The sequence below is a fragment of the Passer domesticus genome, chromosome 5 (genome assembly GCF_036417665.1).
Source record: "Passer domesticus isolate bPasDom1 chromosome 5, bPasDom1.hap1, whole genome shotgun sequence".
Classification (NCBI taxonomy): domain Eukaryota; kingdom Metazoa; phylum Chordata; class Aves; order Passeriformes; family Passeridae; genus Passer; species Passer domesticus.
Window position 1 is genome coordinate 71,813,655 of NC_087478.1, and position 14,326 is coordinate 71,827,980.

At 39.0% G+C, this 14,326-nt stretch overlaps 1 protein-coding gene across 4 annotated transcripts in view; it reads left to right on the forward strand.

Annotated features, from left to right (window-relative positions):
• The window catches only part of IPO8 (importin 8), a 46,841-nt gene extending 32,995 nt beyond the window's left edge, over positions 1–13,846 (forward strand). For 2 of the 4 annotated variants that reach the window (XM_064420967.1, XM_064420970.1), the window contains exons 22-25: positions 4,024–4,229; positions 5,650–5,886; positions 6,564–6,680; positions 7,366–13,846. In XM_064420967.1, coding sequence (XP_064277037.1) covers positions 4,024–4,229; positions 5,650–5,886; positions 6,564–6,680; positions 7,366–7,463 — 658 coding nt within the window. In that variant the 3' untranslated portion in view covers positions 7,464–13,846. Of the gene's footprint in view, positions 1–4,023; positions 4,284–5,649; positions 5,887–6,563; positions 6,681–6,777; positions 6,839–7,365 lie in introns of those variants that run through there. The other 2 variants (XM_064420968.1, XM_064420971.1) reach the window with 2 other exon arrangements.
• Positions 13,847–14,326: the final 480 nt, after the last annotated feature.

The following is a 14,326-nucleotide window of genomic DNA, read 5'->3' on the forward strand; positions in this document are numbered from 1 at the left end:
GTAGATCCACCTCCAGATGTGAAGGACCAGGTGAATCTTGCTGTCATTTCTTTGTCAGCCATGCAGGAAAACTGGCTGTTCAAGATGCCTTGTCCATATAAATCTCACACTCTTGAGTGGACACTCCATACCTGGAAGTGTTCGAGGTCAGGCTGGATGGGGTTTTGAACAACCTGGTCTAGTGGAAGGTGCCCCTGCCCATGACAGAGGAGTTGAAACGAGATGACCTTTAGGGTCCCTTCCAACCCAAACCACTCTATGATTCTATGTCTTTCTTCTGTTCCTGTCAAGTCTTAGTCCCCACAGATTGTGCTCTGCCAGCAGTAGGGTTGTGCATGGCTGCACATGCTCAGGCTGGAGAGTTTGCCAAAAGAATGCAGTATTTCTGGAGCAGCACATGTGAACACATGAGATGGAATTCATGGGAAAAATGCAGGGTAAAAGCAGTTATGGCAAGATAAGTAGCTGTTCTTCCATGTTATTAAAACCATAGAAACTATTGGAAAAAGTGTTACAAAGTTGGCATATTAAAAACTAGCCAGGCAAGGAGAACCAGAATTCCTTATAAGACTGTGCATAAATTCAGTATGTCATAGTGGAAGTCACATATCTGTGGTTGTGTGCTGATAGTGCCTATATACCATAGGGTATTTCTAAATGCTTTCTGCAATAACTTCACACTAGAAAGCCTTTTGCAGAAACATTTGCTCCTTACCACTTTCTACCATTTTACTGCCAGCTGAGATTTGGGTGAAACATCTGCATGACTTACACTTATTCTCATACTAAAACTTCTTCTGTGGTAACTAGGGTGAAAGGAAAATCTCACTTGCTTCAAAAAAAACCCTCAGTAAGTGATTTTGGGTTTTTTGAAGCTGAATAGGGTTATATATTTGATAGGAGTTTGCGTAGTTAAAAATCCTAGGTTTCTCAGAGTTGTATATAAAAATCCCAGTCTTATGTTGGTTCCAACTTTGCAGCTAGAAGGAAATGGCTAATTATTTGCAGTTTGTCTAGGAACTGGATTGATGTAATAGAAAGAAACTTGATTCTCACAGTAAAAGGAAAGGCTTAGCAATTTTTCTCTGAAATACTTTCAGCTTGGTTTAAAATACAAAAGATTTTTAAATTCTTTGTGCTGTATTACAGGAATATGTGTTAGCAAGAAGAGGTCCTGCAGATTATGAGGACCACACACAGCTTGTTAAAAATAGATGTGACTTGGAGTCGTGCATTGCAGTGCTGTGTGTTGTGTGTTTAACACTCCAGGCTTGATAAACCACTGAGGAATAAGCAGAGTCCCTGATTGTTGGGGAGGGCTATTGTGTGCTTCTGAGCAAATAAGTACAGATCTCAAAGCACAAATTACTAAGGAGAATCATATCCAGGCTCCCTTGAGCAGATGGAAGGCTGCTGAAATAATGAGCCTTTTGATAGCAACGGAATGGTCCTGAAGCCATTCTTTGTTATTATGAAAATATATAAAACTCTATTTTGCTTGTTCAGTCCTTAATGCAACTGGGGTATAGTAGAATACTGAACTTCAGGCAAGGCAGATGCTTTTCCTGCTGTTTCTCTCTGCTGGCAGGTGAAAGGAAAGTCTCCTTCTGGCTCAGGTTCACTAAAGATGGCTCAATGCCTGAATTTCTGCTGTCCTGCAGGGCCTTCTAATAACATGCATATTCTGAAGACATGTGTTCATGCTTGCAACTTCTCTTTAGTAGCTTTAAAGTGGAGCATGACAAATATGCTGTGGGCTTTGGTCATTTGGCCTGCTTCCCAATGATGACTCCCTTTCAAACAGCAAGGCTTCGTTCTTGTACTTTGATTACTGTCCCAAAATGATAATTTAATATGAAGCTAAGCCATTAATTCCTAAGATTTTTTCTTATATTTTACTGTTTCATTTTGCAATTTGTGTTGTGCAATGGTCACTTTTTCAAATGTATGATAAAAAGTAGTGCTAAGAGTTGTTAGTTTACTCTGGTGCATGTGGCTGAAATTGCTTCTTTGTGCATTTGGGTCTTGATTTCATGGTTTCCCAGTGTCAAGATGCAGGATAGAAATCTTGTGCATAGATTACAGAGCTTTGGTCACACTTGGGTGACAGCGCTGACAAAAAGAGGAGGTACTGAAAGTTTTTTCTATTGGTACTTGCACTGAAGATAACTCTCCAAATAACATTTGTAGGTAGCATTATCTTCAGCTTGGCTTTTGGTCTGCAAAGTGTCGGCATGAGAGCGAACAGCTTGTTTTTAACATGCAGGAGTAAGTCATTTCAGCTGAGAAGACTAAGGAATTTATGTTTTTTTCTCATGAAAGCAAACCCTGTTCCTCTATCTCAGTGTCCCTGGTTTGTATGCCCTCTTTTGTGACCCATGCCATCTGAAAAGAGAGGATTATGGTTACAGGAATGCTGTGTTCCTGCTTGCGCTTTGGTGTGTTTTTCAACACGTGTAACCAAGCAGCCAAACCTAGTGTGACAAAGTGTGTCATTTGATATGCTGGTTGACTTTGTTCTTCTTGGAAGGTCTACTGGGATCATAATGTTCTGCATGGTCATATATAGTTTATTTTTGTTGTCAACTACTCTTGAGAATGAATCATTTCAGTAAATCCTAACAGGACTAACAACATGGGAGATGTAATGAAATCCCTCCAGATCTCTAACCTTGTTTATGCACAAGTAAAGTTTAGAAAGCTGTAATACAGGATCACTTGAGTTACTTAAAGGATATAATAGTTCTGTAGCATATTATATAGGAACTTAGGTAATTAAATACTAAGCACTGAAAAGCTGTATATCTGTAGTGATTTTTGAAGTGGTGGATTGAGCTGGTAGCTCCCCTGTTAGTTTTATTGCAGCCTGTGGCTGCCCATCTTATTTCTTCTCTCTCAACTTGTATTCTCTTCATTCCAAAGTAAAACTGGTTGAGTAATGGAAGTATCCCAAGAGTTTAGAGGATGGCCATTTTCTCCCAGCTCTGGAGGTTTGCTTGGTTTCTCTAGGTTTTGCTGCAGAAGGCTTGCACAGAAGCTGTCAGCATAAAATTGAATAGTTCAAACAAAAAAGCTACTCTCAAGCTCATAATAACAGAATACTGTAATGTTAGTAGTTGAATACTTCTGATGTTTCCAGTAAAGGAGGACCAGAGAGTATCTGCAGAATCATTTAGATTTTTTTTTTCCATCTTGTTTGCAGAAATTCCTGTTTCTGGAAGTGAAAATCAGTTCTTATGTTTAATAGCATAGGTTCTCACTTTGTTTCCTGACTGTGGTCCCATAAAAATCTTTCTGCTACTAATTCAATTAATTTCTTTCCCTTCAATTGTCTTCAGTTTGTTTTACTGAAGGTCTACTCATTTGTAAGTTCCCAGTTTGAGTACACTGCCAGTTACTCTTGATAAGATGGAATTATTTCCCTGCTTTCACCAGAGTTAGCAATGTGTCTCAAGTTAGCATTAGAAATTGTATATTGAAATATGTATGACACAGCTATTCTGATGGACTTCTCGTAATTTAACTTCAGCTATCCCTGGGGCATTCCATAAATGCACCCTGAGATTCAATGCATTCCCGCTTATCATTGCTCATCACTAATAGTTTTTGCCAATTTCCATTCCAGAAACAGTACTGCTATCAAAGCCAAGGCAAATTAATTTTCCATCTTATTCAATAATGATAATGTGTATCAAATGCTTTATTAAAGACAAGATAGTCTACATAATTATTAAACAGTATTTATTTAGCATTACAAATTTTGCATTTGGTAATCAGAAAAAATTGCTCCAGGAATTTGACCAGTGCTTGAAAGATGCTTAATTGTTCTTGGACAAGTATTTTCCAGTGGGAAACTTGCATTCAGAGCAAAGAAAATAGTTTGTGTAGGATCTTTGAATATAGACTTTGAACATAGACTCTGAGACATTGTCTTCTGCCATGTCAAGCACCAGGATTTTAATGTTCTCTATAGATCCTTGCAGTGAAAATCTGGTTTTGTCTAACAACTGTGTCTTGTTTCAGACTCCATGACAGAAAGATGTGTATAATAGGACTGAGCATCCTAATGGAATTGCAGAACCGACCACCTGCAGTGGATGCTGTGGCTGCCCAGATTGTTCCTTCAATCCTCCTCCTCTTCTTGGGCTTAAAACAAGTTTGCGCCTCACGAGAGCTCACAGAACATGAGGATCATTCAAAAGATGAAAAACACTTTGCAGAAGATAATGGTAAAATCTCCCCTTTTCACATTGTGGATTTTGTCTGGATTTAATTTAAAGGGGGTAAGAAATTGCAGTTCATTTTTAAGACTCATTAGTCTGCTGAAAATAGCTCGGCTTACTGGGTGCTTAAAATACCATCTTAGGAGTTGATTTTTCCTCCCAAATTGTAATCAAAATGTTTCAAGGTGTAACAGCTAACATTTTGTGAAAGAGTAGTATTGGTTCAAGAGTAACTTGCAGGTGTACTCTTCTGGGCTGTGAATATACTGTCTTCTCATGTAGGCAGCAGGAGTTTGCCAGGACTCCACTAGGTATATTCTGACTTCCTGGAAAGAAGCTGTTCCACTATCCAGCTGTTTGTAGGACCTTTTTGATGAATTTTAAAGGAGGTCCTGGCAGGTCTTCTTTGTCCAAATGGAAGGTTGTTTGCAGAGTAGGGTTTGAGACAGCTGAGGTTCCTTGAGCACACAGGCCTCTAACATCTGTGTCTGCCAGAAGAGAAAAAACATCAAAGAATGCCTTACAGAGGGAATTGAGGGGAGAGAATTATTCACAGCATTGCAGGCAAGTGTGTTTGACAAGCAGTAGATGTTTTGAGGTCTGAAAATTAGATTGGATGTAAGCAAATTATGTAATCCACTCACATTTCACCCATGATTGTTCTGTAATGGAATCACAGAATTCTTCTCAATACATAGGAATACAGTATGAAAACAGCACAGGAATGTTCAAATCTGTGTCCTGTGATTCAGTCCCTGCTTGCTGCTTCTATAGTCATCTTTATTCTTTCTAAACTGTTAACACAGGAAGAGCTGCAGGTTTGGAAATGAAGGTTTTGGTTTTTTAAAATCTTGATTATATGTCAGAAATACTTTTTCTTAAGTAAGAAAAGGCATTTAGAATTGCAGGTTGTAGTTGCATTTAATTCAGGGGATCATATTTTCATAAGCAGAAGGGAAGGTAACACCAATTTAACGTGTTGGTTTATGTTGTTCAAATAAGGCAACACTCAAGAAGAGAAGGCATACAATTGGTCTACAGATGGATTTCTCATGGTTTTATGTGCATTTGTGAATTCTATGCAAGTCTCGGTAATTTAAAAAGCAGAGTGATGGATCATTTCCTGGAAGACATTTCCTGAAAAATTTTGGACCCTGTAATTGCACAATGACTGCATAAATGAAAGAAGAAAAAATATGGCAGTTCCACATTCCTCAGGTCTGCGTAGAAACAAAAGTTTAACTGATCTTGAATGTAGGAAATGTTTTAACATTTAACATAAGACTATTAAAGATTTTGGGGAAGGGATGTTAACAGATGGTCCCCTTTCCAGCCACCTAGATTTACTAATTGTTTTTAATTAATCTGTCATTGTTTCCTTATAGTTTTAAACTTTGTTTTACAAAACATATCAATGGTTTTGCAGAAGAGATACCGAGCGATGAGGATGAGACAAATGAAGTGAGCCAGGCAATGCAAGAGAACCATGGTGGAGGAGGAGGTGGCAGTGCTGGAGGTGGAGAGGAAGAGGATGAAGACGATGATGATGATGATGACTGGGATGAAGATGCATTGGAGGAGACTGCTCTTGAAGGGTTCAGCACACCTCTTGACCTTGAAAATGGTGTTGATGAATACCAGTTTTTTACACAAGCACTTCTGAGTATGTGTTTGCTGGTTGGCAGAATGATATAACATGATGAAATCATGTTATAATTTGGAGATGTTTATGGTCATCACTGGGGAAAACCCTTTTCTTTGTTACAAGTAATGGTTTGGATTACTGAAATGGTAAAATGTGATCTTGCTTTCTAATGTTAGTCCTACAATTTTTTGGCTTACTAGTGCTGCAAAAAACAAATGGTAGCAAATAGAGCCAGAGATTAATTCTCTTCACATTCTCCCTCAGAATTTTTCAATCACAGCCTAAATAAGTGGGGCCTGGTCACTAGAGGGACTTGTATATAGAGAATATTTGTCACCTTCTTGATGTTAATGGAGAAATTATTTTCTCCCTTTCCTGTTTCACTAATCCTGTTGCTTTTAGTTTTCATATGAGTTTTAAATGAGAAGATTCAATTCACATTGTCCATGAATAATGGCCACGTGGTTAATGTTCTGTTTCAGAAAGCAGAGGATGTAATTAAGTTCCCCAAAATGGATTGCCTCTATTAGAATGGGAATTCTGTGCAAAGAAAACCGACAGGAATACTGATCTTGTTTTGCAGTGCAGATTCTGTTTTAAAAGCAGCCAGAATTTCTATGTGTTTCAGTTTGTTCCCCTGAAATGAACTTGTATGTAAGCTGATGGTCACTTTTCCTCCATTGCTGCCCTGGCAGCGGTGCAGAGCCGGGATGCAGCCTGGTACCATTCCCTGACCGCGCCGTTGAGTGAGGATCAGAAGAAACAGCTGCAGGAGATCTACACGTTAGCAGAGCACCGGAGAACTGCTGCAGGTGAGTCACTTCCCTGGGCCCCTTTCAGCCATTGCAGAGATGTTGGAACTGCTTCTAATCTGTAACAACCACCTCTGTGCTAATTAACGTTTTCTAGGAAGCGTGAGCAGGATATCATGATTACATTATTCCTTGCCTGGAAGTGTGAGTTATTCAGAGTAAGTTTACTGTTGTTTCTAATTAATTGCCTTCTCTTTGATTTGTGCTGTTTTTTTCAACATGGTAGGAACTAGTTTTACACAATCTGACATTTGAAATGAAGAACAAATTAAGGCAATATCTATCTGCAGCCAGGCATTTGATGAAGATTACTATCAGTTATTATATGTATAACAGTTTTCTAACTTTTTAACTACTTATGTTGCCTTGCAGTTAGTGTGAGGTTTTTTTATGTGTAGAAAGCTTGCATCATGGAAAATAAATTCAGATTTAATCAAAAAGAGTAGCGTAGCATAGACTGATTTGGTAAAGGATTCATTTCTCAATTCTGTTGTAGAGGTGTGCACATTTATGCCCTCAAAGAAAACCTGAGTGTAATTTATTCCTGTCACTGCATTTAGGGAATGAGATTTTGACACAGCTGAGAGTTTTTTCCATAACTTTGCATTTGTAGTTGAGCTGTATTGTCTCTGACAAAGGTGTTCTCTATAGACTATTTTTCATATCCTTTTTCTTTGAATTCTAGAGACTAAGACAATAGAACAACCAAGTGGCTACACATTTGACAACAAAGGACTGATTACAGCATTTAATTTTGCTGGAAATACTCCCGGTGGCAACTGAAGGATCGGCTACAAAGGTCAATGGGAAGGGTCTCATCATTACATTTTCTTGAAATCATCGTGACTTCTGAGTGATAGGGGAGGGTAATTTAATGCTGCTGAAGGTTTTCCGGGAAATAGCAGTGTGCTTCCCCCACCAGAATGCTCTTTCTAACCAGCTACTGTAATGTACAAATTCTTGTGGTGTTTTTATAATTTGATGGACTGAAAGGAAATGTTTGTCCTCAAGGAACCTGGATGACCGGGAGGGGCCAGGCTGTATCTGATTGAGTTGCACTTCTCAGGTTTTTGCTGTGCAGAATTGATAGATTCATATGGATAACAGTGCCTTCTGTTGTACATGGATTGCCTGAACAAACGGATTTTGGAGTGCATTACAATTTTTTTAAGTGTAAGGACATTTCTTGATACACTGTAAGCCTTGGTTCCATGTTTTCCAATCACCTGCTTTTTACTGCTCGGTTTGTTTGTTGGTTGCATACAAATTGCTGGATTCAGAATATTAGCACACCTTCCCTATTTGGTGCAGACCAAATACGTACAGGGAGGTGTCTGTTGGATTTGCAAAGCATACACTGGTTATGTCAAAGGGTCTTAAGAAAATGGCAGATTTTCCCTTGATGCAGTAGTCTTAAATTATTTCTCTTAGCCATGAATTCAATGATTGAATTTCAATGGCTTGCTTGGCAGGTGGCTACCCTAAATCTACATCAATATTAGCTCCTGCCTGGACAAGTGGTGTGGCCCTCTCATGTAGATGTTCAACATGACAGCTTGTTTCTGCTATTATTGATGAATATTCAATTATATGTGGAATAATCTCTTCTGGTTTTCTTCATTCATTACCATTCCAGTAGTAGGACTGAATAATGTGGTACAAAATATTTGCAATATTTTATTTATTTTGATAGAAGAAGAACAGCTTCAAACTTACTTCTTACTGTTACACTCTGTGATTGTATTTCTGGTCTGCATTGCAGTTGGTTATTCTTGTTCTATGGTGAAATTTCTGCTGACAGATTTTTTTTTCCTGAATTTTGAAGACTGGTTTCACCACTGGAGGTTTAGTCTAGATATTAGGAAAAATTTCCTCATGGGAAGGATGGTCACACATTGGGACCGGTTACCCAGGGAAGTGGGAAGAATCAACATCCCTGGAAGTGTTTAAGCAACACGTAGATGTGGCACTTGGGGACAGGGTTTTGCAGTGAACACGGGGTTAACAGTTGTACTTGATGACCTTAGAGGTCTTTTCCAACCTAAAGGGTTCTATAGGACAAGGTGTTTGTGGAGAAGTTCATTTAGAGAGGAAGTGATAGCAGTACTAATTTGAATAGGTGCCCCTCCTTTAGGTCTACTGGGATCTCAGTGGTGTAGCAAAAAGCAGTAGGGGTGCTTTAGAATGTGAATTTTGGATTGGAGATAAAATGTTTAGACCAGATTTTGTCTCTGTGTTAATTTCTTTATGATTTAAAAATATTCACCAATCAATTTTAAACACATACTAATAATTACTTCTTTACAGCAGTGTCCCAAATAAAAAGTCAAAGCCTTTCCCATACCCCATCAAATTTTCCACAACTACAGTAAATTACAGACTGCTGGCTCTGTGCAGTGCTGAAGCTTTCATTTTGTTATTCAGGATGAGTCTGATAAATCTGAAGCACTCTGAGCCTTGGCTTCTAGAAAAGGCCAGAGAATCTCTGCCTGTTCCTTCTGGAATTTTCCTAGCCTGGCAGCTGTGGGGCAGAATGTTCCCTATGCTTTCCTGTTTCCTGCACCTTTTTGTCAGACTCTAAGGCTATTTCTGTGCTGCTGTTCCCTTTTTCTTTTTTTTTTTTGCCTTCCTTTCCCCAGCAGCTACAGAGTAAAGTTGGCCTGGTTCATGTAGGTTTTTCACTGATGCTGCTTAGTTAATAGCAACAGTGAAAATGTCTCATTTTTAGGCCTGTTGTACATGTGGAGGTTGTGAGAATTCCAGGGTCTGTATTTCCAAGTGGGAACAGTCTGTTGAGCTGCACCGGACAGGCTCTTTAAGGTCAAGCAGCAGAGGGCCAGGATATCCTTTATTTTGAATGTCAGGTTATGAAAATTACAGGTCCTTGCTAATTTAGGCCTGGGGGTGTACTGACTGAGACAGTAAGTAGGAAAACAATACATTCAGTTTGTTGGGGAGTTTATCAGAAACCACAGAATGTTTGAAATTATACACGAATTTAAGAAATGGTTTTGGAAGTTAAGGGCACTGGTGACTTCTCTCTTACCTGTTAATTGAAGTTAGGTATTAGGCAGGTAAACTGTTTAAGCCCTTTATTACTTTATTAAAAGAAACAAGATTGTCAAGGTGGGTTTCTTTCAAAACCCATTTGCCTTCTCTATACTGATGTGCAGAGTAGAAGATGGATTTATTTTTCTTCTGCTGATGAGGTTGCTTGCACAGTCACAGACTAATATTTAGTAGTTGATGTGTTCAAGGTAAAATCTGCTTTTGCATAGCATCATCTTGGTGTCACTAAGCTGACCTATGGCTGCTCCCTAGTTCTGCTTCTTGTGTACTTTTGAAATCAGCTGCCAAGAAAATTTCATCCAGATGTTTCATACAAGAGTTTAATCAGCATTGTGGAGTTGGGAATCTTTGTTGTCTATTTTGCATTGGGGTCAGAGATGTCTGAGGGAATGGCATGTAAAAAGGTTAAATGCCTTTCCTTTCCCAGAAGATTCATGAGCAAATGTTTCTACTGGCAAAAGCAAATGTTAATTATTTTATTCCTTTTTTTTTTTTAAAAAGGGTTTTCATCCAAAAAGGTTTATTGGGCTCTGACCTCTACTTTAACATATGGTTCTCTTTTAACATGATAAATACCCATTTGTACATGATCATAAATAGGTAATGGATTTTAGGTGTTTCTTTCTGAGCTGTGTGCAGCTTTGTACTACGTTAAAGGGAGAGTAACACAAATGTGCATTTACTGTCTCACTCTGAAGCTGAGGTAATCGTGGAGTATCAGATACCAGCACTGCCAACCAAGCATGCTGTATTTGCCATTGGAAGGATAGAGAATCATGAATGTATTGCAAAATAAAACAAAGGCTGATAACTGGTGACTTATGTTGCCCCATGCCCATAATCCCAAAGTATAAAGATGATCCTTGTGGGCACCACAATGGCTTTACATAGGAAATTAGTGTCATGGGGGTTATAATCATAGCAAATGTGATTACATAAGCTGCTTTTCCAGATAAAATTGACTGATTCTGGGTATTGAACTGCATATGCTGTTTTGTCACTTGTGAAAGGAAAATAAGAATCACCACATGTTTTGGCTGCCTCTTTTTGCTGTCTCTCTTTCAGCATGGAAGTACATTGCTTGCTTTCATTACAAGCAGAATCTTTGATCACAATGGCCGGCTCCAGGAAGAGTGCAGAGTATCAAGCTGAGGAAAAGGTTGAAAACCCCAAACCTGAACAATCCCCCAAAACCCACATGTGCACAATCTGACTGAAATGAATGTACTTTGGTAATGTTAAGTCAAAATATTTAAAGAATGTCACACAAAATGATATTGTGAGATTCTTTGCTTTAGGTAAAAAGGCTGCCTGTGAGGTGTGAGGGAGCTATGAAATGCTCTGCTTTAGGACATGCCCTTTGCCTGTGAAGTCCTGGCAGCTGGTGGCTCTGGATTCCATCATGCATTGTAGAGAAGAGATGGTAGGATAGTAGAGGATTTTTTTTTTTCCTTACTACAAAGCCAGAGTCTGTCTTGAGATTGCCTTGAGCGAAAGGAATTGTAGACAACGTGAATGATTAACTGTCCTGTTTCCAGAATGCTTTCCTGTCTTTTTCTTTCCTCCTTTTCTTCTTTTGTTAGCCACAGTGTTATTGGATATTTCAGGGAGTTTTCAAAAGACCTGAAAAGGTAAACCTTAAGCAATTTTTATAAATTCTTTTTCTTGAAGCAATTTATCAGTTGTGTTTCTTGCTGTAGAACAGCCTCTCATTTGTCATACACAGATGATACAGAACTTCAAAAGCCCCTCACTTGTGCCTGTGGTTTGATGAACCTTTCTGTGATTTACTCCTTAATATGGGCACTTTGAAATCCCCATACCTTGTACTGAAATTGGCTCAAAGGATAGGCAAAAATGCACTATGTAATGGAGTACCCAGTCCTCATTCTGAGATATGCCCCAGTCAATCTTCTGTTAATATTTGGCAGTCTGGTGGTCAGTTCCTCAAGGATCTCTGTCTCTGATTGCGGACATTCTTCAAGTCCAAGAGGCTGTCTCTGCAGGTAGACAGAGAATTGATTTTCCCTCACTGCAGAAAAGCATACAGTAGGCATGGCTATGAACTTCTTGATCTTAGGCATGAAAACGGCATTCTTCTCTCTGGGATATCAGGTCTTAACCCAGGTGGGTGAGGTACAGCAGAGATGCATGTTCCCATTGTGTTTAAGGAAGCCATCCACTATTCCAGATACCAGAAAGTCTCAGCATAAAACCATTTCATAAAGGGGATGTGTGAAGAGGCCAAGCTGCTTGCTTTGGACACCTCTTCCACTGCTACAACTTTTGTTAAACTAATCAGGGAAAACCAGTCAGGGAAAAAATGAAAGAAAATTAAAGCAGTGCTTGGGCACTGGACAGGCTGAAACTTTCCTGGCCTGTGGATCTATTTCTGATGCTCACTGCAAATACACACAGATACCCTTCAAATACAATATGCATCATCTGTATGGATGTCAGTACCCTGACTGACAGCCATGCATGAGAGGTGAAGACCTAATGAGATTTTTCTCTGGCAGAAATCAGATGCATCCTTTAAAAAAGTCTGGAAACTGCTTGTCCTGACTGATATGCAATCACCAACGTGAGACCCTCAGTGGGATTACAATCTTTGTTAAAGATGATCAGCATATCTCCTAAAGGGCTACTGAAAGTGCTCTTTGTCTAGGAAGCTGGCAGATGAACTACTCTTGGACTAGAAGAGTTTTGGGGAACACCAATTCAGAGAGGATCTGCAGGCATATGTGGTTGTGACGAATTGGGAAAGGATCCATCTGAATTGAGGGGTTGCTTTTGATATGATCTGAGATCTGCAGCATTCCCTAAGTGGCCTAGGTCTTCAGCATCCAAGAAGTTTGTCCCATGCCTGCCTTTAGAAAGAGAATGTGCTTGGGCAGCCCCAAATTTGGTGCAGTGCTTCGAACTTGAGATCACAAAACAATTCTGATTGCAAGTTGTTCATAACAGAAAAATGAGGTGAAAGTGGTATATTAATGCTAGAATTCTCTTTGTAGGCCGTATAGAGGTTCACAGTTTAAGAGTTTGGCTCTGTTCATGGTGGGGTAGGAGTTGAAGTTCCAAATACATGGATTTCTCAAATATGAATACAACAGTGTCAGCTGCAGGATTCACCTGAGAGAGTGTTGGTCAGGGGCTGCCTGCTGGACCATCCAGCTTATGTCACATGAAGTGAAATGCAAAAACTGTGAAACTACTTGATAGTTAAAGCTGTTGAGCAACAGAAAATTTCTTGAAATGAGATTTTAATATTATTCTCAGGTATGTTTTAATTTTCATGTTTCGTGCCCTTATACAAAATGTAAAATTACTGCGTAACATAGAGGCCTATTCATTTCTCACAGAACTGTTTACCATTGAAGGTGTTTATTCAGGAATTGTTCCTCATTTTTAGGTATTTTCAACATGTTTGTTAGTGAAGTTGCACATATCCACCTTTCACCACTTTTCATGCACAGAGATCTTGGAAATTAACTTAACAAAAGGAAGAACAGTGCTTTGGAAAGAGAAGATTATGCATAAGCAGGTTATTTTTAGAAAACAGAAGAACTATGGCTTCTGAAGAAAATATGAAACCGTAAATATTTATACAAAAGTGCATGAGGTAAAGAAATTAATGTAAGACAATATAAGCAAGACATGTTCTTTGATCACAGCTGTAATGTTTATTTTTCATTGCCAAACAATGTGTGACACTTACTTTTGATTGCATGTGTTGTTGGAATAACGCCTAACATAAATCACATGAAATGTTTTGGGGGCTCAAAAAGAGACCAAAGAGGCCATGCACATTTCTTTTGATACTAAAAGAAGGAGATGAGCCCAGGACTGCTGTGTCTGGAGGAAGCCTGCTATGTGCTACATTAGCAGATTGAATTGCAGGATCATCACCTTTGTAAAAAGCCTGAAATACTAAACTGTGGGTTGGCTTTGAGGGCAAAAACTGACAAATGCAAAGCATACATTGATGACAAGAAGAACCTCTTCCTAGCTTAAAGAATTCTGTACAGTGTTCTCTTAAGCTGTGCTGAATTTGCTTTAAAAACAGTAATAAATCTTATTGCTTAGGTCGAATGTTACATCTGTTGTGCATTTATATGGGAAAAATAATACATTTCTTAAAAAATTGTAACATGCCACCTATCAAGGAGCCAAATCCCATTTTATAGCTGCTTTTCATACAGCTATAAAACTTCTTTGCATGAACACCCGAGAATTAATTTTAAACAAATGTGTGTGTTATCCAGAGTTAATATGTGCATTTGTGTGGCAGTGTTTATTAATCTCTGACTTGTGAAGGCAGCTGTTCACTGACACACGTTGGCTGTGAGAGAACATAACTGATGTTTGGTGCAGAACACCCGAACGCAATTCTCAAAATATCAAGCTAGTGAAGATAGTCATCTGCACCAGAGCTTCAGCCAGTCTGCCGTGCATGCAATTCATAAAGAAGACACTGTTACCAGCCTTCCACAGGACAAGAAATTAATTTCCCAGGTAGGAACTGCAAGCCTGGTGTTCGTATCAGTGGAGTATTTTTCTGGTGGTGAGTTGCTGAA